Source organism: Lepidochelys kempii, chromosome 2 (genome assembly GCF_965140265.1).
Source record: "Lepidochelys kempii isolate rLepKem1 chromosome 2, rLepKem1.hap2, whole genome shotgun sequence".
In the NCBI taxonomy this organism is placed as follows: Eukaryota; Metazoa; Chordata; order Testudines; family Cheloniidae; genus Lepidochelys; species Lepidochelys kempii.
This window is the reverse complement of record NC_133257.1, coordinates 65,703,181-65,728,993: the sequence shown is the minus strand read 5'-3', so window position 1 is coordinate 65,728,993 and position 25,813 is coordinate 65,703,181. Positions and strand designations below refer to the sequence as shown.

General features: G+C 39.5%; 1 protein-coding gene across 4 annotated transcripts in view; it reads left to right on the top strand.

Annotated features, from left to right (window-relative positions):
* RAB2A (RAB2A, member RAS oncogene family) overlaps positions 1-25,813 on the top strand; it is a 79,564-nt gene that overhangs the window by 39,082 nt on the left and 14,669 nt on the right. For all 4 annotated transcript variants that reach the window (XR_012157203.1, XM_073331079.1, XM_073331078.1 and 1 more), the window contains 3 exons: positions 8,528-8,610; positions 12,058-12,150; positions 18,786-18,897. Coding sequence is in view for 3 of the 4 variants with exons in the window: in XM_073331079.1 (XP_073187180.1) it covers positions 8,528-8,610; positions 12,058-12,150; positions 18,786-18,897 (288 nt within the window). In the remaining variant the exon portion in view is untranslated. The remainder of the gene's footprint in view (positions 1-8,527; positions 8,611-12,057; positions 12,151-18,785; positions 18,898-25,813) is intronic.

The window sequence follows — 25,813 nt, the reverse complement described above, 5'->3', positions numbered from 1 at the left end:
GACCTCAAGACTTCTGGAATATGCTGCTCAGACAGTTTCCTTTTTGTTTCTACTGCCTGTCCCTCCCCTCTCACATTTATCTCCAGTCTTCTTCTCATTGTCCAGATCTATTCCGCCCCCAACAATCTTTTATTAACTGAACTTTCTGGAAGTTTGCGCTTTTAGCCCTGGTCTACACTACGAGTTTAGGTCGAATTTAGCAGCAGTAGGTTGATTTAACCCTGCACCCATCCACACGACCAAGCCTGTTTTGTCGACTTAAAGGGCTCTTAAAATCAATTTCTGTACTCCTCCCTGGCGAGGAGTTTAACGCTAAAATGGACCTCGCTGGGTCAAATTTGGTTAATGTGGATGCAACTCGATAGTATTGGCCTCTGGGAGCTTTCCCACAGTGTTCCATTGTGACCACTCTGTACAGCACTCTCAACTCGGATGTACTGGCCAGGTAGACAGGAAAAGCCCCAGGAATTTTTGAATTTCATTTCCTGTTTGGCCAGCATGGCGAGCAGATCAACACAAGTGACCGTGGAGTCCCAGAATTGCAAAAGAGCTCCAGCATGGTGGTACTGGATCTGATCGCTGTATGGGGAGAGGAATCTGTGCAGGCAGAATTCCATTCCAAAAGACGAAATGCCAATATATTTGCCAAAATCTCCACAGGCATGTTGGAAAGAGGCTATAACAGGGACACTCAGCAGTGCTGCGTGAAAGTTAAAGAGCTGAGGCAAGCCTACCAAAAAACAAAGGATGCAAACGATCTCTCTGGGTCAGAGCCCCATACATGCCGCTTCTATAATGAGCTGCATGCAGTTGTAGGGTGGGCCCCTACCACTACCCCATCACTGTCCATGGACCTCTGTAAGCAGGGAGTCTCATGCAACAGGGATGAGGATTTTGTGGATGAGGAGGAGGTTGAGGATAGTGCACAGCAAGCAAGCAGAGAATCCCTTCTCCCTGGCAGCCAGGAACTGTTTATCACCCTGGAGCCAATACTCTCCCAGGGTGGGCTCCCGGACTGTCATAAATATAAAGGGAAGGGTAAACCCCTTGGAAATCCCTCCTGGCCAGGGGAAAGCTCCTCTCACCTGTAAAGGGTTAAGAAGCTAAAGGTAACCTCGCTGGCACCTGACCAAATGACCAGTGAGGAGACAAGATACTTTCAAAAGCTGGGAGGAGGGAGAGAAACAAAGGGTCTGTGTGTCTGTCTATATTCTGTCTTGGCCAGGGATAGACCAGGAATGGAGTCTTAGAAGTTTTAGTAAGTAATCTAGCTAGGTACGTGTTAGATTATGATTTCTTTAAATGGCTGAGAAAAGAACTGTGCTGAATAGAATAACTATTTCTGTCTGTGTATCTTTTTTGTAACTTAAGGTTTTGCCTAGAGGGGTTCTCTATTTTTTTTAATCTAATTACCCTGTAAGGTATCTACCATCCTGATTTTACAGGGGGGATTTCTTTATTTCTATTGACTTCTATTTTTATTAAAAGTCTTCTTGTAAGAAAACTGAATGCTCTTTCATTGTTCTCAGATCCAAGGGTCTGGGTCTGTGGTCACCTAGGCAAATTGGTGAGGCTTTTTACCAAACCTTGTCCAGGAAGTGGGGTGCAAGGTTTTGGGAAGTATTTTGGGGGGAAGGACGCGTCCAAACAGCTCTTCCCCAGTAACCAGTATTAGTTTGGTGGTGGTAGCGGCCAGTCCAAGGACAACGGGTGTAATATTTTGTACCTTGGGGAAGTTTTGACCTAAGCTGGTAAAGATAAGCTTAGGAGGTTTTTCATGCAGGTCCCCACATCTGTACCCTAGAGTTCAGAGTGGGGGAGGAACCTTGACACGGACCATGAAACCGGAGAAGGCACCTCTGGTGAGTGTACCTTTGTAAATATAATACAGGGTTTAAAAGCGTGTTTAATGATTAATTTGCCCTGAAGACTTGTGATGCATTTGCGGAAAGTATAGCTACTGGAAAAGTCTGTTAACGTGTCTGGGGATGGAGTGGAAATCCTCCAGGGACATCTCCATGAAGCTCTCCTGGAGGTACTCTAAAAGCCTTTGCCATGCAGTGGAGGGAGGCCTATTCATGCTGAGCTGTTCACGTTTGGCTGAGAGGGATCTTCCCTGATACTAGCCACGCAGTTGGGGTGGGGGGGTGGGGCGTGGTGAAGCACATGTGCTATGTAATGTGAATTGCTTGATTTAGTGTGAAGTAGTCTTCCCTTTGTTCTCTAAAATGTATCTTTTTAAATACTACTCTCCCTTTTTTTTCCTCCCATAGCTGTAAATGTTTCTACGCTCCCCCTATCATCTCCGTCCCAGAGGCTAGGGCAGATTAGAAGGTGAAAAAAACGCACTCACGATGACATGTTCTCAGAGCTCATGCAGTCCTTTTGCACTGAAAGAGCTCAGCAGAATGCGTGGAGACAGACAATGGCAGAGTCCAGGAAAGCGTTAAATGAACATGTTGAGAGGAGGGAGGAGCACACTAAGAGGAGGCAGGATGCAATGCTGATTCTAATGGGGGAGCAAACTGACGTGCTTAGGTATCTGGTGGAGCTGCAGGAAAGGCAGCAGGAGCACAGACCGCCGCTGCAGCCCCTCTATAACCACCTGCCCTCCTCCCCAAGTTCCATATCCTCCTCATCCCGACGCACAAGAACATGGGGGGAGGCTATGGGCACCCGGCCACTTCACTCCAGAGCATTGCCCAAGCAACAGAAGGCTGGCATTCAATAAGTTTTGAACTGTAGTGTGGCCTTGTCCTTCTCTCCTCCCCTCCCCTCATCCATCACCCCACCCGGTGCTTCCCTCCTCACCCGCTCCTCCTGGGCTACCTTGCCAGTTTTCCCCCTATTTGTGTGATGAATTAATAAAGAATGCATGATTTTGAAACAATAATGACTTTATTGCCTCTGAAAGCAGTGATCAAAGGGGGGAGGTTGGTTGGCTTACAAGAAAGTAGAGTCAACCCAAGGGGGTGGGTTTTCATGAAGGAGAAACAAACAGAACTGTCACACTGTAGCCTGACCAGTCATGAAACTGGTTTTCAAAGCTTCTCTGATGTGCAGGGCGCCCAGCTGTGCTCTTCTAATCGCCCTGGTGTCTGGCTGCCAAGGGATTTTCCGACCCCTCCATAAACATCTCCCCTTACTCTCACAGAGATTGTGGAGCACACAGCAAGCAGCAATAACAATGGGAATACTGGTTTTGCTGAGGTCTAACCTAGTCAATAAACTGCGCCAGCAAGCTTTTAAACTTCCAAATGCACATTCTACCACCATTCTGCACTTGCTCAGTCTATGGTTGAACTCCTTACTACTGTCCAGGGTGCCTGTGTATGGCTTCATGAGCCACGGTATTAAGGGGTAGGCTGGGTCCCCAAGGATAACTATAGGGATTTCAACATCCCCAGTGGTAATTTTCTGGTCTGGAAAGTAAGTTCCTTCCTGCAGCTGTTCAAACAGACCAGAATTCCTGAAGATGCGAGCGTCATGCACCTTTCCCAGCCATCCCACATTGATGTCGGTGAAACATCCCTTGTGATCCACCTGTGCTTGCAGCACCATTGAAAAGTACCCCTTGCGGTTTATATACTGGCTGCCTTGGTGGTCTGGTTTCAAGATAGGGATATGCGTTCCGTCTATCCCCCCCACAGTTAGGGAACCCTATTGCAGCAAAGCCATCCTCTATGACCACATTTCCCAGAGTCACTACCCTTGATACCAGCAGCTCAGTGACTGCGTTGGCTACTTGGATCACAGCAGCCCCCACAATAGATCTGTCCACTCCAAATTGATTCCCAACTGACCGGTAGCTGTCTGGCGTTGCAAGCTTCCAGAGGGCTATCGCCACTCGCTTTTCAACTGTGAGGGCTGCTCTCATCTTGGTATTCTTGCACTTCAGGGCAAGGGAAAGCAAGTCACAAAGTTCCATGAAAGTGCCCTTACTCATGCGAAAGTTTGGCAGCCACTGGGAATCATCCCAGACCCGCAACACTATGTGGTCCCACCAGTCTGCTTGTTTCCCGGGCCCAGAATCGATTTTCCACGGCAGGAATCTGCCCCATTACCAGCATGATGTCCAAATTGCCAGGGCTCGTGCTTTGAGAGAAGTCTGTGTCCATGTCCTCATCACTATCGTGATCGCGCTGTTGTCATCTCCTTGCCTGCTTTTGCAGGTTCTGCACGTACTGCAGGATAATGCATGAGGTGTTTACAATGCTCACAACAGGAGCGGTGAGCTGAGCGGGCTCCGTGCTTGCTGGGGTATGTTGTCTGCAGGAGAGCAGAGTTACAGCGGAAGTGGTGGATGATGACAGATGCCACGAGAATAGATATTTATACAGAACGACGAGAGGACCTGCAAGGTGGATTCATGGCACCAGGAGGGCAGAGTTGCAGTGGAAGCGGTGGATGACTATGATGGTTAGCAGTCCTACTGCACCGTCTGCTAACCGCAGTATGGCATCTGCACGGAAAAAGGCATGAAATGATTGTCTGCCATTGCTTTCACGGAAGGAGGGGCGACTGACGACAGGTACCCCAAACCACCCGCGACAATGTTTTTGCCCCATCAGGCATTGGGAGCTCGACCCAGAATTCCATTGGGCAGCGGAGACTGCGGGAACTGTGGGATAGCTACCCACAGTGCAACACTCGGAAAGTCAACGCACACCATAGTACTGTGGACGCACTCTGCCAACTTAATGCTCTGGGGGGTGGGACGACAACACAGTCGACTGTACAAAATCGTTTCCTAAAAATCAACTTCTATAAATTCGACCTAATCTCATAGAGTAGACATGCCCTCAGAGAGAGGTAAGGGACTGACTGTGTGTATGCAAATTTGCAGAGGGACTATAGGGTTGAGGTCTGTTATTTGTCACCTCTATATATCTTTTTTTTTATTTATTTTAAAACATTTTTGCTGTTAACAAGCATGTTCTCTCTGGAGACACAAATCCACAGTTTGAGAACTGCAAAGCTAAGCCTCTCTGATGGTATCTTCTAGACTTAGCACTGAGTCCCATTGAGTAGATAGAAAGATTATTTAGGTTAATCTATACACAAGCCGCTGGAACCCCATAAGATTGGGTCCCCCCTAATCCATTAACTATTGGAATTCATTTACAAAACTTTTCTTAAACATTACATGAATATATTGTCTCATACTATAGAATTAGAATGTATAATCCATATTCCATGATGAGATATCTTTGAGCTATAATGTATCTTAATTAAAACTGTCTTTAGATAGGGTTTTTTTCCCCCCCTCAAAAAGCATTTTATCAAAAAAATCTGATTTAAATTAAAAAAATCTGTGGGATTTTTTTATTTTTATTTTTTTTATCATTGATTTTTTATCCACCCTGCTGAAGGGGCTTCTCTCCTCACATCCTCCAGTCTAAGAAACAGTTCCCTTGTGAGACATGAACACAGTCCTGGCAGCTCTGATGGGCCCTTCCTCCAGGCCCCTTGCGGCCTGCCCACTTTCCCTCCTGTCTCAGAAAACCATGTTCCTGATTGCTATCACTTTGGAAAGAATGGTGTGAGAGTTGCAGGCCCTAATGGCTGAGGCACCTTATACTCATTTCCCCAAAGACAAGATAATGTGATGACCACACCCAAAATTTTTATCCAAGGCAGTCTCTCAGTTGCATCTGAATCAAGCATTGTATTTACCTGTGTTTTTCCCTAAGATGGACTCTTCCCCAGAAGAACAATGCCTTCATGCTCTGGATGTCAGGGGATATCTAGCCTTTTACCTAGACAGGAGCAAACCATTTTGTGTTTCTCCTTGCTTGTTTGTGGCAGATGCAGACCGCATGAAGAGGCAAGCGATCTCTGCACAGACAATCTCTAGATGGATACTGTCTTGTATCAAGGCTGCATATGAGATAGCTTTGGCTATGCCTCCTCATTGCACACGGGCTCACTCCACAAGAGCACATCAATAGCGTTCCTCAGTGACGTTTTCATACTGGACACTTGCTGAGCAGCCACGTGGTCATCCATGCATCCGTTTAGGGACCATTATGCTATTTCTGCATCTTCCATGCTGATCCAGGTGTAGGGATTGCAGGGCTGCCCTTCCAATTGCAATAAACTCCAAACCTCTCTGGATTCGGGTACTGCTCGCAACTCACCTAGTTGAAATACACGCCTGCATCTACTCAAAGAAAAATAAATGGTTGCTAACTGTAACTGTGGTTCTTCAAGATGTACTCCATGACCCACCCTCCATCCATCTGTGTGGAGTCTCCTCTCAGGCTTTTGGTGCGAAGCAACTGAGGGGGATCAGAGTGGCACCACCTCATATAGCCAGGGGAGGAGCTACAGGCATGTGGTGCAAGCACTACTCCTCAAAGGGCACTGCTAGGCAAAAGTCTCCTACTCGGCACACTGGCACGAACACACCTCAGTGGAATAAACGTCTACGTCACATCTCGAAGAATCAGTTACAGTAAGTAACCCATTTTTTACCAGTGTGAGAGTTTGAAAACTATTCACTTGCTCGGAAAAACAAAAATTATATTTGTAGAATTCATGGAGCGTCTGGGTTTTGGAACTAAGGACAGAGTTGTAAAACCTTATTGGCATCCTGTCTGTAGTACATATAAACTTGAACAGCGTACGGAGAGTAGCAGTTTTTAACTTTGTAAAGATGTATGTGTGGGCATAGCACCTGAAAAGTGGCTAGAGTTCTGTTTGATACAAGTGTTCCAAGAAAGCAATTTAAAAAGTATAATTTTAAGTGTGTGTCTGTGTGTGTGTGTTTTCCCCAGTGTGCTTAGGGCATAAGCTTTTAATAAACTGTTTGTTACTGGTTAGCCTGGAAGGTCATAATGTTATTCGAGAAACCCATGTACACCACAGCAAAACTCTGCTAAAACAAAATATTCTTAACAATGTGTGTGGGTTTTGATTTTGTTTTCTTTAAAGATTTAATATTATGGATTCTTTTGTAGAGTAGATATGGCCTATGTCACTCTTGCTAGTGAACTCTTCCTGATTCAAGAGGGCCTTTCTTGGAAGATAAGCTTATTCAATGGGAGTAAGTTCCTTGCAGATCCAGTAGGCATATCTGGCAGAAGCCTCTCTTTTTCGATAAAATATCATGTATGCTTAATATTGTTTTCATTTTTCAAAAATCATTATCTTAATTTCAACTGAGTAACAATATTTTACTACCTGTGGGGCCTTCTCCACATAAACGTTAGTATGTCCTAATCCTACTCAGTGGCATTTTCTGACATCACTGGAAGACATATTGTACTATGTGGCTTAGAATTAGAGGTGAACGTTTCACATCTCAGTATTTATAATAACATGGTTGTCAGATGCTGGTGAGCATTTCTCTTGGGAAATGGGGGAAGGGAGCTCAGAGTCTGCTGCTGTGAATTTCTGCATTTTCCAGGAGCTGAATCTTGATTAGGCCTACTCTTCTGTCCACTGAACCTGTTTAACTTTCTGTAAATTGTTTACTTACTGTACAGTTGACTAACTACATTTGTCATTAGTTCCCTTGCCCTGAAGAATTTAATACTGTCATATATGCAGAAATGGATCTCTACAAATAGAAATAGTACAGGTGAATCTTCTCTGAAAGCTGCATGATGACACTCCCAAGGGGTTAGGGACATTTTGGTCTGCGCAAAGGGGTAAAAATAAACTGGAGAATCTTTCACGATGACCACAAATATCAATCGGTGGGCCACATCACTTGTGCAGAGATACCTTTGTAACAGAAATTCTTATCTACAAAAAAGAGAAACTGCCTAATATATGCAGGATCTCTGGTGTTTGTTTCACCAGTGGGTATGAAGATGACTCTTACATCCTGTTGCCTTTTGGCAAGCATTATATATCAAATAGAAAGGAAACTGATTAAGTGGAGAGCAGAATGATATGAAATTAAATTCTGAACCATTTTCTGTTTTTCATAATAAAATGATTACTGAAAGAATTCCATCTGAAGACTGTTGAAAGCTGGCTGCAGTTTATGATATAACGGATAAAATCTGCATCCTTGGCCTTCCAACAACCTTTACACCAGCAGATGGTGGGCGTAAAGATGTCATTCATCATTTATTTACAATGGGCTTTATTTATTCTAGTGTCAACAGCTGCCCCAGGGAGCGGGTTATTGAATTCAAATGTGAAGCTCTGGGTTATTTGCTTCCTTTCAAATTTGTCTTCAGAGCTTAGTTGCTAGGAGTCCATTCTGTGTTCTAATAATGATTCATGTATTGTGAAGCCATTCAGTAAATTGGGTTGTCAGGGATTGCCAAAAAAGGTTTAGAGGTCTTGTTCCTGATCTTTCTTTCTCTCTCTTTCTTTTTTTATTAATGACATTCTGCTGTAGTCATCTTCTTATATGTGACTTTTTTCTTTCCAGAACTAGTGAGGTTTTGTTCCCCAAGCCCTCCCCACTCCCACCCCAAAAAAACCCTCAATGTAATTAATAAGTTGGTAGCTTTCGTCACAGATGGTAATTTAATAAATGAAATAACTGTACTTTGTTTTCCTACAGGCAGGGCAAGAGTCCTTCCGTTCCATCACAAGGTCATACTACAGAGGGGCAGCAGGGGCTTTACTAGTATATGACATTACAAGGTGGGAAACTTACTGAAGGACATCAGAAATATTTTAGAATGTACAATTAGATTTTTTTTGTCTGTAGAAATGTTATTGATACGTTTAGATGTCAGTGAGTAAAATAAACTGAAATACAAGCCACGCAAAAACTGTAATAAATGGAGTATTAATGTCACCTGGTTTAAATGTTGAAAAGTTAAGAAATGTCAAGTGAAGGTTGAACCTTATCTCTGTACCATATGGTCTTTAATTTCATGATTTACTTTTTTTTCCTCAAATACAACACGTATGCACCTGGGATCCTAGGTGGGCTTGTACTTGGGTGGCTAACCTTTGTTGCCATCTGTGTTGCCACAACTTTACGCCTATTTTTAGTGAGCTATCACAATCAAAACTAGCTCAGGTATACCTGCATGTGTTGCAATCATGTCTCCTATGCAGTATATCCTTAGAAGCCCCGCAGGATGTATAATCAAATAATTTCCAATTATGGAATTTACATATGCTGTGTGCTCATTTATTGCAAACCAATGGAGTTTCCAAGTTAGGGAGAGTAAAGTGCTTGTCAGTAGCTTTTCTTTTGCCCATTTCTTTTTTTAACCCAGAAAACTAGGAAATTAGGACTGTCAATCACAGTTAACGCAAGTGATTAACTAAAAACAAATTAACTAGATTAAAAAAATAGTTGTGATTAATCACAGTTTTAATCACACTGTTAATAGAATACCAATTTAAATTTATTATAAAAATTTTTGGATGTTTTACTACATTTTCAAATATATTGATTTTGATTACAACACAGAATACAAAGTGTATGGTGCTTACTTTCTATTATTTTTTTTATTACAAATATTTGCACTGTAAAAAAGATAAACAAAATAAATAGTATTTTTCAGTTCACTTCATACAAGTGCTGTAGTGCAGTCTCTTTATCCTGAAAGCGCAACTTTCAAATTTAGAATGATTTTTTTTTACATAACTGCACTCAAAACCAAAACAGCATAAAACTTTAGAGCCTACAAGTCCATTCAGTCCTATTTCTTGTTCGGCCAATCGCTAAGACAAACAAGTCTTATGGAAGATAATACTGCCCACTTCTTATTTACAAGATCTTATTTACAAGGTCACCTGAAAGTGAGAACAGTCATTCGCATGGCACTGTTATAGCTGGCAGTGCAACGTATTTACATACCAGATATGCTAAACATTCGTACACCCCTTCATGCTTCTACTTGTAGGCTCTAAAGTTTTACACTGCACAACTGTACTTAATTTGTAAGTGCAATTGTGTAAAAACAAATAAATAAATAATTTTACATTTGTAAGTTGCACTTTCACAATAGAGATTGCACTGCAGTACATGAATGAGATGAACTGAAAAATACAATTTTTGTTTATCTTTTTTACAGTGCAAATATTTGTAATAAAAATAATATAAAGTGAGAATTGCACACTTGTATTCTGTGTTGTAATTGATATAAATATATTTGAAAATGTAGAAAAATATCCAAAAATATTTAATAAATTTTAATTGGTATTCTATTGTTTAACAATATGATTAAAGCTTCTATTAATTGCAATTATTTTTTTTAATATTATGACAGCCCTATAGGAAATTCTGCACAAGATCTTTTAAAAGTTGTTGCAGCTGCACGGGTAAACACTAAGAAAATACCAGAGTTCATGCTGAAAGCAGAACTTTACCGCTGCTCTCTGCGTCCATTGTCAAGTCAACCTATACACCTCCCAGTTGCAGTGTAGACATACCCTAAGACACATCGGAGGCTTCTGAAGGGCTTACACCATTAGCCCCTGCTCCTGGCTTGAAAACTGTGTAGGTAGACATGAGGTTCTGAATTCAGGATTAAAGCATTAGTGTTTTCAAAGTGTGCAGCAGACCTCCCTTTGCACCTTACAACGTTTGCCGAATCCTTGCCGTGGTTCATGCATGTTTTCATTACAGTTTTTCATTACATATCTAACTTATTCACATTTACAAGCTAACAAAAAGGTGAAAAGTGCAGTGTATAATTTTTTTTCAAGGATTATAACTACTGAGTTAAAACAAATTTCATCAGAATAGGTAGCAGCTTTCTCAATAAGGGCTATTTCCATTCTAAGTTTCATCTTTTGCAGCCTCAATTGTACATCTGTTCAAAAAGAGTTGTAATTTTTTTGTGATTTTGTTTATAATGGAACAAGCATCTTTGTGCAGAAACTGTTTTTGGGGTGGGTTTTAGTACAAGGAGAGTGAAGACTATGTAAAATTTTTAAAACTTAAACTTCCTAAAATATATATTCTTTTAGGCAGACACTAAACCTGGAAAATTGATCACCAGAAAATGGGGGGTAGAATAGAAATCTTTTATCTTGACTGTAGCAGTTGCTATTGTATCCACTGCATTGGTGTGTTTTGTTTTTAAAGTTTGAATTATTTAGGTAATTTAGAAGAATTCTTTACAATGTGTGGAGCCTTTTATTGATTACTCTTAATGAAAGTTATAGTCATGAAATCTACAGTTATATTGGTGAAAGCATCTTGTTTGAACTTACTTAGTAGCAAACTTGCTGATTTTTAGGTGAAGACAACCACCATTTTGTCCTTGCTTCACTGTTTACTGCTGCTTGTCTGCCTGTTCCTTTCCCCCAGGGGGCTAGCTGTTGTTAGCAGGCATGTTTTAGAGCTCAGTGAGTTCACTGCTTGAGTCATGAGGTGGAGCTTCTGAGGCAGCATGTCTTCTGACTGGCACTCTGAACCTTGCATGCTGACTCTCTCTGCTGATAATGAAACAACAAAAACCCTGGAACGCTGAACTTGAGGTGTCTTTGAACTTGATGAGCTTTCCTTCCCATCACCCACCTCCTTCACCCATCCCTTTACCCCTGACTCCTTTAAGCTGATAACATCCTAGCTATCAGAAAGAAGGAAAGATGCAGTTAAAACCTCCCATACTCCTTGTGGCCAAGAAAAGGAAGAGGGAGGTATGGCAAATAGTGGATCTTGCAGCAAAATGGAGCAGCAGCCTGTGGCATAACTCAAACTGGAAATCTTCATTAAAATTACATGAATAACACAATCAATACATATATATTAGTTTAACAAATCTTCATTTTCTGCATCCTTTTCAATGCATTTCATGCTATTATAAAACTTTATTTTATTTTTCAGACTGCCAAGATGTACTTGCCACGGAATATGGGTGAAATCTTGGCTCCATTGAAGTCAGTGGAAGCTTTGCTATTGACTTCATCGGGGCCAGGATTTCACCCTTTATGTCTTATGTGTCACAGAGTATATTGAGCTTTGATTATGCTTACAGGATATTGGCTTGTGTGTGAACTTAATGTAAGATATTTTATCACTGAAGTAAATTACTAAAGAAAAATCTGTGGGTGATCGCATTTGAGCAAATACTTTTCTTTCTTGAAGCATCACTCTTAATTTTCATTCTTGTTCAAACTCAGGAGAGATACTTTCAATCACTTGACAACCTGGTTAGAAGATGCTCGCCAGCATTCCAATTCCAACATGGTCATTATGCTTATTGGAAATAAAAGGTAAAAATAAACCTTTATGAAATAGAAGCTAATGAGTTTTCAGGTAATAAAGCTTTATGACCTGCTTGTTTAGGTAATAGTTCTCCTCTGATATTTGTGGTTCTTTGTAATCAATGTAGTAATTTTAGATCATTTTTAATCTTTAATGAACATAAAGATTTTTCAGTGCACAAAAAAACCCAACCCTTTTTTAAATAGTCTGGATGTAATAACCTCATACGTGGATGAGCTATATGCACTCCTGCTCTGGCTAGATCATTCAGAAGTCATTTTAATTTAAAAAGACAAAATCCAGTAATTTGTTTAGGTTTAGTTTTTGATGCTGTTTATTAATCTTCTAAGATTATATGCATCTCTTTCTGTTTCTAATACTACTGGAAATGCAAATTTTTGCATGTTTATGCCAGAGTGGTTACAGTTTTTCCCTAAATTTGACAAAAATCTGTGCCTTTTCCTGAAAGAATGGTGAGGAGGGGGAGAAGAAGCATTTTTATATATAAAACTCAAAACTCATACTATGTGATTCACTTCATAAGCACATTTCTTCTGAAAAAATTAAAAAGACACACACACTGTCCAAAATGAAAAGTGTGTTCACTAAGTGAAACTAAAGTAGATCTGGTTACATTTTTAAAAAGCTTGTACATCTCTATAAACTAGTTGGAAAAATAAAAAATGTTTGCAACAAACTGACAGTAACTGATTATCTAGACCTATTTTTTTTGTGTCTGGCCTTAGATACCGATATACTTTTTATCCTACTTACTTGCATTTTCAACACCTAGCCTATTAATTTTCAGCAAAAGCAATCCAAATGTACTAAAAATGCTCTCTTGATTCTGAAACGGTTGAACATAACTTAGGAACTTAGGTCTTTAGAACAATGACAATTATTAAATCAACTCTCATCTTGAGTTTTCTACCATTTTGATTCAGCAAACTGACAAAACATATTAGCAAACAGATTTTTTGGTAAAAATCTGGAACTTCAATTTCAAATACTAAAGGAGAAGGTAGAATTTCAGGATTTAAGTGATCTGTCAGCTATATTATAGTTGCCTTTTCCTGGTCTGAGCTCAAGCTATCTCCATGCCTGAGCAATTCTACAAAGGTGTCAGTTGTAATGGTGATTTTTGTAATGTGGATACCTGTCCACTCAATTGAACTGACTACCAGCTCATTTCACAATCTGGCTCATTCATCTAATATTTTTCCATGAAATCTTATTTCCCTGTAAAGTTAACTTTTAACATGCTCTGAAGTCAAGTAATTGTGAAAGCTGCCTAAAAATTTCATAATGCATATAATTTGGAAAAGGACTGTATGGCTAACTGACAATTTTCCATTAGCCAGTGAAATGGATTGAGTAGTCAAACTGGCAAATGCTAACATTACTGAATGAAATGTACAAACTACACCTGTTTTACTTAAATGAGTGGTCACACATTCTTCCGGTCATGTGAGCTAAAATATGGCCGTGGGGGAAACAGCATATCTTGTGGCAAATTAGATCTGTATTGTGTGTATTTGAGATATAAATACCACATCAGTTTGCATAATACATTTTCTCTTTGTCCAGCCGTGTTAGAAGAAAGACAAGAGATGATAAATGTGGTAGGCTGCAATTTCATTCACTTAAAATATCTGGGAGTACCTGGCAATAAACGGTACAGTGCAGGTCATCATCATTTTCTTAATAATTTCCACGTAATACCCAACATTGTCCCAGCCATCCCATTGCTGGGACCCTTCTTCTGTCACCTCATATAAGATGAAATGGAGGCTATAAAAGATCAGCTCCCTGCTGTTCAAGTCATAGGAGCCCTAAAACCCCTTTCTCAGGTCCCGTAAGGGATGCTTTCCATCAAATCCTTTTTCCAGTCCATTTTATCAGATAGCCATATCCCTTGCATACCAAAGACCTGCACTAGACATCTGCCATGAGTTTTATGTACTGTGTTGCAAAATATTATGCCATGAATCCCGTGCTTTACCTCACTGGGTCCCAGACCTGCTGATGGGGAAGGCGAAGGAGAACATCCTGTCCCAGCCAGTCCGGCAGTGAGGAAAAAATTCCTTCCCAGCCCCCAAAGAAAAGGGTCAATATTGCAATCCCCACAGCTGGTCATGAGAAAAACACCTGGTCCTTTTGCATAGTTGTGGATGGGTGCTACCAGTTCAATCCTGGTAAAAAGTGCTTCTTTGGAGCTGCCTGGGGTATAAATAACCCCCATCTCATCAGCAGGAAAACCAGTGACCTGACCCTGACCTGGCCTCAGCTGCTTCCTGCCCATCCATGTAAACTTTCTGCCTCCTTCCCACCCATTGTAGGGAGATCCCTTAAAGGGGCAGCATCCCTTTTCCACCGACCAGCAAGATAAAGACCTCCTGCATGAAGGCTACCATGAGCATGTTTTCCCAAGCTGCTAGGGGACTCATCTGTTTCTCTTCTGCTAAGATATACTGCATATTTTGAATGTATTATTTTGCAGTTATGCTGATATGTTTACTATAACACACAACTAGGAGTGTGATGATCTGTTAGTTTGCGTGCCACAATAATTAATATCACACTTAGAACTCCTATTGCTTAAACATAATCTGTTAATGTACAGAAATCTCATAACTTTGTTACTTTACAATGTGGTGAGATTTTTTTAAATGCCTTTAGAAAGCTACAATCCTGAAGCAAAAGGAGCAGTAATCTCCAAGAAACAACCTTTCTAATTTTTCTTTAGATTTCACTACGCTTTAAAGGAAAAAATACACCCAGCTAAAATGTATATACTACAGCAGTAGTTTTGTTTTATTGAATTCTGGTAATGGGGAAGATTACTTAAGATATGTAAGTGTCCCTAACACCACAATCCAAGATATTGCTTAAATTGATGTTTCATTGTAAACATTTGATAAAGTATGTGCAAATAATATAGTCAGAATAAGACTGTACAGTGCAAACTGCATTGTTACATCTGCACAATAACAAAGCACCAAAACAATACAGTTCCTATCACTTAATCCTTTCAAAAGAAGAAATAATGGCAAACCATTATAGCTATACTATTCTGACAAGACCAAATACTTTAAATTACTGGAATGGGTGGGTAGGGATAGGATTGCAACCTGGGGTACCAGAAGATACAGATAAGACTTTACCTCCTGCCCCCCCTCAAAAAAAAAAAAAAAAGTTGAGAAATAGTGGGTTTGGACTGGATTCACCCCTCAGCTTACTCCAATTTTAAACTGGTGCAACTGCATTGAAATCAATGGAGTTGTTGTAGTAGTTTAAAACTGGCATAACGCTGTCATGGGTTAATCTTATAGTGGCTGAGACTTAATACCCAGCATTTCTTTTCTTTACCCCTTTCTCCTCCCCACTCCTCAGATTTTAGGAAATGTTCCTTTACTTTAGCTCTTCAAAAAAGTGAATAAGTAGAATTTTGGGGAATAACTCTGACATCTCCTTAGGAAGATTAAGTTGGAAACAAAGAAGCCTTAACTCATTAAGTTAAGAAAACGAAGTACAGGAGAATTTTCAGTTTTTATAATTATTTTTATAATGATGCACACGCAGGGGTGCGTGCGTGTGGGTGGGTGTGTAATATCAAGGCAGCAACCTGTTCTGTCAGATATTTGCATGAATATTTGAAATGGTTACTTAAATTTAGAGCTTTGTTCTGCATTTGTGTTTTAACACATTAATTGTAAGGACATTTTAAAATAGCCTACAAATTCTAGACCACTTTTGAAACTTGCAGATCTCAACTGACTGACAGACACACTGCATATGCATATTAGCTCAAGCCTCAAAGTCATTATCAGGGCAGGTCTTCCAGAACAAACACCCTGCTAACTTGCCCCAAACTTTGAGTCAAATGTTTAATATGATGAAAATTTTTTTCTTAAGTCATATTCATTACACTAGTTTCAGAGTAGCAGCCGTGTTAGTCTGTATTCACAAAAAGAAAAGGAGGACTTGTGGCACCTTAGAGACTAACCAATTTATTTGAGCATAACCTTTCGTGAGCTACAGCTCACTTCATCGGATGCATTCAGTGGAAAATACAGAGAGGAGATTTATATACACACAGAACATGAAAAAATGGGTGTTATCGTACACACTGTAAGGAGAGTGATCACTTAAGATGAGCTATTACCGGGGGCGGGGGGAGAAAACCTTTTGTAGTGATAATCAAGGTGGGCCATTTCCAGCAGTTAATAAGAACGTCTGAGGAACAGTGGGCGGGGGAATAAACATGGGGAAATAGTTTTACTTTGTGTAATGACTCATCCACTTCAGTCTCTATTCAGGCCTGAGTTAATTGTATCCAGTTTGCAAATTAATTCCAATTCAGCAGTCTCTCATTGGAGTCTGGTTTTGAAGTCTTTTTGTTGTAATATTGCGACTTTCAGCCCCCAACTAAAACCTCTCCAACACATCATCAAGGATCTACAACCTATCCTGAAGGTTGACCCATCACTCTCACAAATCTTGGGAGACAGGCCAGTCCTTGCCTACAGACAGCTCCCCAACCTGAAGCAAATACTCACCAACAGCCACACACCGCACCACAGAACCACTAACCCAAGAACCTATCCTTGCAACAAAGCCCGTTGCCAACTGTGTCCACATAGCTATTCAGGGGACACCATCATAGGGCCTAATCACATCAGCCACACTATCAGAGACTCGTTCACCTACACATCTACCAATGTGATATATGCCATCATGTGCCAGCAGTGCCCGTCTGCCATGTACATTGGTCAAACTGGACAGTCTCTGCGTAAAAGAATAAATGGACACAAATCAGATGTCAAGAATTATAACATTCGTAAACCAGTCGGAGATCACTTCAATCTCTCTGGTCACTCGATCTCTGACCTAAAAGTCGCAATATTACAACAAAAAGACTTCAAAAACAGACTCCAAAGAGAGACTGCGGAATTGGAATTAATTTGCAAACTGGATACAATTAACTCAGGTTTGAATAGAGACTGGGAGTGGATGAGTCATTATACAAAGTAAAACTATTTCCCCATGTTAATTCCCCCGCCCACTGTTCCTCAGACGTTCTTGTTAACTGCTGGAAATGGCCCACCTTGATTATCACTACAAAAGGTTCTCTTCCCCCCCCCCCCCCCCCCCGCTCTCCTGCTGGTAGTAGCTCATCTTAAGTGATCACTCTCCTTACGGTGTGTACAATAACACCCATTTTTTCATGTTGTGTGTATATAAATCTCCTCACTGTATTTTCCACTGAATGCATCCGATGAAGTGAGCTGTAGCTCACGAAAGCTTATGCTCAAATAAATTGGTTATTCATTACACAGTATCTCTTAATATCTTTTATAAATGCAGCTATAGTCATAGTATATATACTAAGCCAAAGTATACAGTCAAAATTGTTATATTCACACAAGACCATCAAAATACCAGATACCTGTCTTATGATGCAAAATTGAAGTGCAGTTGCTGTGATTAAAAAGTAAACATGTAAATAAAATATTATACAGATACTTCACTCTGGTATACATTGTGTTCATGAGAACTGTCATTATAAAGTCAATATGGCACTAATATCTGTGGCTGACCACTACAAGATCTTATCTTTTTAAATGTTTGTTCAGTTTACAGTTAGCTATTTTACTTGGAACGCTGTTTGCAAATACATATTTTGCATGCACAGTTTAGGTACAACTTTTTGAAAGTGTAATCCCTCCTGTCCAAAATGAAGGTAAGCAGAATGGACAGGAAATAAATATATCACTCTGCACATGTAACAAAATCCGAGTTAAGAATGAAATAGCCCCAGCTATTACAATTACCTTATGTAACTCACAAAATATGATGTCATTTTTTTAGTTGTCCAATCCAAATACACTATTTCCTAACCTACAATAATAAATTTTCACCTAAACTTCTGAGGAAGTCGAAAACGAGTAGTTTTGTATATCAATCACTCAAGCTCACCTGTCTGTTGTAAAGGAGTCTTTATGGGTATGCAACTTCAAGACCAACAATTAGATTTTGTAAGAAACAAGGTTTAGGGCAACATAGAATCATTTAGAAATGTTTCTCTTTATGATTTGTAATAATTTTTTGTCTGAATATAAGCTTTCTTTTGTTTCATTTGCAAACCCCACATGGCAATGTTGTGTTACTGCATGTGAACCAGAAAATGAAGATGACTGGTCCCTTTTTATTTCACAAAAAGTCTCTTATTTGTATAAATACATGCTTTTTACCAGTTTAAATTTCTGGAGGGTGGATCAATTGATGATGCTACATTTGAGAGGAGAGATACTTGCCTCTAACAATAGTTCTCTGAAGTTAGTGTCTATGCATGCATGCTCCCCTATATTTTCCTTCTGGAAGTTGGTTTATTACGGTTCATGCTATGGTTAAAGTCTGGGTCAAAAATAACTTATTACTTCAAACAGATGTGGTATGACTATCCCTTATGGTACCACTACTGCATATCTTATTTGAGGTAAAGATCTAACTGATAGATATGAATAGTTCCCTTGATGGGAAGCACATGAAAGCCATGTGAGGTACGTCTCTAAAGAAACTGCTTCTGGAGTCTTTTTACTTGTCCAGGTAAGTAACTCTGTCTCTTCTTTGGTCATCTTAGTGACTTAGAGTCTAGAAGAGAAGTGAAAAAAGAAGAAGGTGAAGCATTTGCACGAGAGCATGGACTTATTTTTATGGAGACATCTGCCAAAACTGCTTCTAATGTCGAGGAGGTAACTGCTCTTATAATTGTTCTTGATAACCTTTTAATTAAACAGTTGGTTTTAAGCTTTTAATCTTTTAACATATTTTCCCACTCCTTTATCCTGAAATTTTTTGGAATCTCATTTTACTCTCCCTTTTAGAAATATGACTTGAACCCTACTCTTCATTTTTCTATTTTGTTTTTTTTAATATTCTGAGACAAAGTTCAGTAAAATGTAGTGGACACATCAGACTGAGTAAATTGCTGAGATTGCAGTGTTTAACTTTCCTGCTATGCTACCTTTCTACAAGAATTGACAGATATTTATCAGTTTAAGAAAGCTAAGATGTACATTTACAGCATTTCAAATATAGTGTCAAAATACTGAGTGTCGTAAACCTAGTTTGCCATATGCCTCTTTCTCGAGTTTTTGTTAGCAAAAAATCATTGGTCACCCGATGAAATTAATAAGCAGCAGGTTTAATACAAACCAGAGGAAGTACTTTTTCACACAACTCTCAGCTAATCCGTGGAACTCATTGCCATGGGATTTAGTGATGGCCCAGAGTATAATTGGGTTAAAAAAAGAACTGGATAAGTTCATGGATCCATCAATGGCTAGTAGCCAAGATGGTCAGTGATGACCCTAAACCTCTGATTACCAGAATCTGGGAGTGGAAGCTGGGAATGGATCACTCTATACTTGTCCTGATCAGTATGTTCCCCCTGAAGTTCTGATATAGGCCGTTGTTGGAGACAGGATACTGGGCAAGATGGACGATGCTCAGACTCTTCTGTTCTAGTATGTATTTCTGACTGTTAAGTCTGATTTTGGCACTTTTCATACTGTGTTCACTTTTGATAGTGGATTTGTTGCCCATTAGCTGTCAGATATCAAAAGGAAAAACAAGGTAAAACTACTTCTCGTAAAAGGAAGCTGGAAATAGAATTACAGCCTTCTTACTCCCAGTTGAGGCATAGGGCTTTCATGTGCTGCAATCAGAAGTAGTCCAATTCTGTCTAGGGAAGTTGAATACAAGCTTCCTGAGCTATGTAAGATATAAATTCTCTCTGCCTGCTGGAGGGATCCATACTTTGTATGAGTCAAGCTCACATCTAGAGTCACTGAACAGGCTCCTACTTATATTTTCCCAGACTGGTCAATGTTTCATGTGGTCTAAAGCAGTATTGCTCAAGCTATCTGATGTGGGGTACCGGCAATTTTTTTTCCCAATGTGCGCACAGACCGGCAGCCGATGGCTTGCGGACCGGCACCAGTCCGCGGACCACCACTTTGAGTATTACTGGTCTAAGGCACATGTATTCACCAAAATAAACTTTAAATTTACTGAAACTTTCACAATGGTGCAAATTCAGTGCCTGTGAAATTTCAGGTGACTTGGTTTCACAGTGGCAAAATTGGGTATGAGGGTGAGTGTTAAATGAGGGTTATAAGTGAAGACTTGCTCAGCTTTAACTAAGCCGACATATCTTCATAATATGCTGGTATAGAGTATGTGCATCCCAAGATAAGCAAATTTTGTAATGTATTTACCTCATCAGTGGCAAGAATTTCTAAAAATGGGGAGGCATTAGAAGAATGTGGGGGAAGTAGTGTGACACTGATATTCTTCTCCATCCCCACGTAATCCCTCAGAAGAATTTTGGGGCAGTGAGCCTGATGATAACCATCCAGGAAATCCAATTTCAGTTGCTAGTAACATAATGGAAGAAATATTGAGATCAATAAGCCTCTAGGGGATAATGGTACCATGAACAATAAACAGCATGCATTCATAAAATAGACATCATCTCACTTTTTTGAACAGAATTAGGCTATTGATGGTCCCTAGTGAATTTAGTAGGACTGTCAATTAATTGCAGTTAACTCATGCGATTAATTAAAAAAAATTAATCATGATTAATCGCAGTTTTAATCGCACTGTTAAACAATAGAATACCAATTGAAATTTATTAAAGATTTTGGATGTTTTTCTACATTTTGATATATATTGTATTCTGTGTTGTAATTGAAATCAAGGTGTACATTATTTTTTATTACAAATATTTGCACTGTAAAAATGATAAAAGAAATAGTATTTTTCAGTTCACCTTATACAAGTACTGTAATGCAATCTCTTTGTCTTGAAAGTGCAACTTACAAATGTAGATTTTCTTTTTTGTTACATAACTGCACTCAAAACCAAAACAATGTAAAACTTCAGAGCCTACAAGTCCACTCAGTCCTTCTCCTTGTTCAACCAGTCGCTAAGACAGAAAAGTTTTGTTTCCATTTACAGAAGGTAATGCTGCCCGCTTCTTATTTACAATGTCACCAGAAAGTGAGAACAGGCATTTGCATGGCACTTTTGTAGCCGGCATTGCAAGGTATTTACATGCCAGATATGCTAAACATTTGTATGCCCCATCATGCTTCGGCCACCATTCCAGAGGACATGCTTCCATGCTGATGACGCTTGTTAAAAAAAATGTGCTAATTAAATTTGTGACACAATTCTCTCCCAAAGAGTTCAATATCCCCTGCTCTGTTTTACCTGCATTCTGCCATATATTTCATGTTATAGCAGTCTCGGATGATGACCCAGCACATGTTCATTTTAAGAACACTTTCGCTACAGGTTTGATAAAATGTAAAGAAGGTACCAGTGTGAGATTTCTAAAGATAGCTACAGCACTTGACCCAAGGTTTAAGAATCTGAAGTGCCTTCCAAAATCTGAGCGGGACGAGGTGTGGAGCACGCTTTCAGAAATCACTGAAGAGCAACACTCCGATGCCGAAACTACAGAACCCAAACCACCAAAAAGAAAATCAACCTTCTGCTGGTGGCATCTGACTCAGATGATGAAAATGAACATGTCAGTCCACACTGCTTTGGATTGTTATTGCACAGAACCCATCATCAGCATGGACGCGTGTCCCCTGGAATGGTAGTTGAATCATGAAGGGACATATGAATCTGGCATCAAAATATCTTGTGACGCTGGCTACAACTGTACCATGTGAACGCCTGTTCTCACTTTCAGGTGACATTATAAACAAGAAGTGGGCAACGTTATCTCCTGAAATGTAAACAAACTTGTTTGTCTGAGCGATTGGCTGAACAAGAAGTAGGACTGAGTGGACTTGTAGGCTGTAAAGTTTTACATTGTTTTATTTTTGAATGCAGGTTTTTTTTGTACATAATTCTACATTTGTAAGTTCAACTTTCATGATAGAGATTGTATTACAGGACTTGTATGAGGTGAAATGAAAAATACTATTTCTTTTGTTTTTTGTAGCATAAATATTTGTAATCAAAAATAAATATAAAGTGAGTACTGTACACTTTGTGTTATGTGTTGTGATTGAAATCAATATATTTGAAAATGTAGAAAACATCCAAAAATATTTAAATAAATGGTATTCTGTTATTGGTTAACAGTGAGATTAATCATGATTAATTTTTTTAATTGCTTGACAGCCCTAGTTATAATAGGAAAGCTTTATGAAATAGGAAGGCTTTGCAGAGTTTTCTAAAAGAGGTAAAGAGCACTTTTTAATTATCTTTTCAGGCAGTACTAAGTTAAGAGGTGGCATGAACAGGAAATAATCAAAGGGATCTAGAGAAGTTAAAACTGTAAGCAGGAAATAACGAGCTTTGGCTTATAACACACGAGATAATGGGTATGGGAAAAATGAGGGAAATACTTAAGAAAGCATGATGCTAAAAGAAGCCTAGGTGAGATGGTGAACACAAGTAAAATTTGATTTTACGTTGAGGGATGGGCAGGCAGTGCTGTTTTGAGCTGCACAGGCAAAAGGTGTCACATTGTGAAGAAGTGAGGTGAATAATGGCTTTCCATAAAACATTGTTGAGGCTGCACTTACCTGCATTCAATTCTGGATACCAGTCAGTAACAAAAAGATGTCAAGAAATTGGAGGGTGTCCAAAAAGAGGTTATTTCTGGCCTGGAGGGATTAATTTATGAGGAAGGAATTATAAAGAACTAGAGGGACATGGTCTTGCTAGCCCTCTTTACTCAAAGCTCCCATTGACTTCAGTTGACTTCACAACCGAAAGGTGGTGAAATGATAGTTTACGTGTATTTGAAGATAATCCAACTAGAATTAATGAGATGAAACAAAGCAAAAGTCATGTGGGTCAGATATCAGGAATGTTTATCTTAATGGTGACTTACAGATTATTTTTCCAAAGGGAATAGTGGAAAGAAACATCATTGCTTGAAAAATAAATTTGGACTATAAAATGCCTTAGTATATGTACTGTTTGGAACAGTTCTGCATTGACAGGGAGATGGATGTGATGACCTAACAGATTTTCCATATTTAACTTCTTTAAGTGTCTGGATTGTTACACATCGAATATTTCCAAATTAACTCTCATCAAATAAGCATCAAAACACATTTATACTACTTTCTACTTTTTGTCTATCAGAGACATTGTCAAAATGACTATTGAACCAAGATACGTTTTTACTTAATTAACCATAACTATGCCAAGAGCTATCATAGCCCCTACAGAGGTGGTTCACTATCTTTTCCATGTAGGTGGTCCCCTGCCTTCTGTCCCTTCCCATTTAGCAATATGGAAAGAACAGGGTGGTTGTAACCTCCAGGTTGGGAACCCTGATCTTAGTGCTATAAGTATCCAAAAAAAACCCACAAGCCATGTATTTATGTAGCTAATAGGTATATGAATTATGCAATTTAAGAAATATTTAAAGCAGCATAAGCACCTGCCAGCCCACTAGACCCTTTTTTGTATCCCAGTTTGTGGAGGCTTTTTGCATTTTAAACTTACATCATATATTTTACAGACCGTAGCTCAATTTAAAAGACAAAAAGCAGTTAAAAACTGAGGGCACAAAAAGTGTCCTAGGAAGCTGGCAAGAGGGATTGGGAGATGCTTATGCTATTTTATAATAGCAGATATTTACATAGGTATGGAAATGCACAGTTAGTCCACTATACTAATGCACTAGTTGTCCTTTGTCTAGTTATAGAGCCGGGGAGTTTTCTGTTTTTCCTTTTTGAAAAAGAAAGAAAGATGCACTAATGCCACATTAAGGTCATACAGTTGGGTGTTAAATTGTATTGTGAATCCTTAACTTTTCCTCCCTTATACATGCATTACAACTGGATCTTTCAATTCTTGATCACATTATCTTAGATATGTATTGTGATCTTTGTGTGTGAACATGTATATAATGCACATGTACAAAGGGGTAAAATTTAACTTCAACCTATATATTTCTTGAATGTGCACTGTACAGCCATAATCTTGAATTAGCATGGCATTACGCATTTAATAGGTGACAAAAACATTTTGGATAAAGGGAGCACCAGGTTGAGTTGTTGGTGTTGGCTGTAAGCAGTAATAGTCTCATTTTAATGGGAAGCAGCATGGTCCATTAGATTAGGAATCAGGAGACTTTGATTATATCTCCTGGTCTGCTACTGACCTGCTGTGTGATCTTGAGCAAGTTGCTTCACCTCTCTGTGTTTCAGTTTCTTCATATGTAAAATGGAGATAATGCTTTACCCTGCTTTGAAACTTTTTGAGAGTTATAGGTAAAAAGTGTTTTATAAGAACTAAATATCCTCTCCTTTTAAAAGGTAAAGTAACAAATTCCTCTTAGCACCTAATGGAGAGAGAAATGTTAGGGTAGATTAGTTCTGAACATACTGAGTCTCTCACACCAACTGGACCTTGAACTTTCAAGAGACTGGGTTTCTGCTCCCAAGAGAATCATTGGTTAGTGCACTGGGCAATCCCAAGTAATGATGAACAGTACGTTCTGTCTCATGCCCCTGTCTCCATGTTACCATGATCAGGTGGTGAGGAAGAAGAGGGACAAAGTTAGCAGAGCCCAAGAAGGGATAGAGCTTTACAGCAGTTATTGACCTATTGAATGGTGGGTTAGTATCTGCAAATGAGGGATCAGCAGATGATTCACTGGGAGACAAATAGCAGGGCCGTGAGGGAGAAATGGATAGTTCAGTAGCCTAGTAACACATACAAAATCTAGGTTGTTAGTTTGAACACAACCTAATTCATTAATATCCCAAAGTTGCTACTATCTTACTACTGCACGGTGGCTACTGTGAAATAAATTAATGGTCAGTACTTCCTATTAGGGTCATCACATGAATTGCATTCGCCACCTTTTGGTAGAGTACACTTGTGGAGAGTGCAGGGAGAGAGGTTGCAGTCATGAGGTTATGGTCATGAGGACTGAACTGTCTTTCCACTCTGGTGAAATATATTGGGACAGAGTTGATGCACATTGACAGGGTAGAATAGGGAAGTTTATTGAAGAGTTGTCTATGCTGGCCATATTTTATGGGTACTTGTGGCTCCAGAGCGGCTGCTTCAACTGTCTTCACAAGTACTAAATTCATATTTAAAAAATTATGGAGATGTCAGATTCTAGGTTCCATTATTTTATGGGACAATAAAGGGACTGTTCATCCTAAGGTAGTACCCTTCTTCCTCCTTCCCTCCCCCCTAGTTAAATATGAGTGAGTTACTGCTGATGGACAAGATGAGAATAACATTTGATATTGTTAGATGGAATATATTCCTCCTAGAGTAGGTAGGGGAGTTGGAGATAAACTATGAGGAACCCGGTGTCCAGTGGGAATAGAATTTAATGGCAAAGTGATTTGTCAATATGGATATTGAAGTCTCCCAAGGTAAAGGATTGTCTCTCTCTTGAGGGTGTTAAGAAGTTAATATTAAGGAGTTGTTTAAGGGAAAGGGATAGACCTTGAGTTCTAGCTTTTCAGAAATGGTTTTGAATCAGTAACGTCTTATTAGTGGATTAGTTGTGTAGGATTAAGTCTCATGGTATGTCTACACGGTAGGCTTAGCCTGCGCTCCTTCCTGTATTTGCCCAAACCTTCCTTCTGTCTACACACA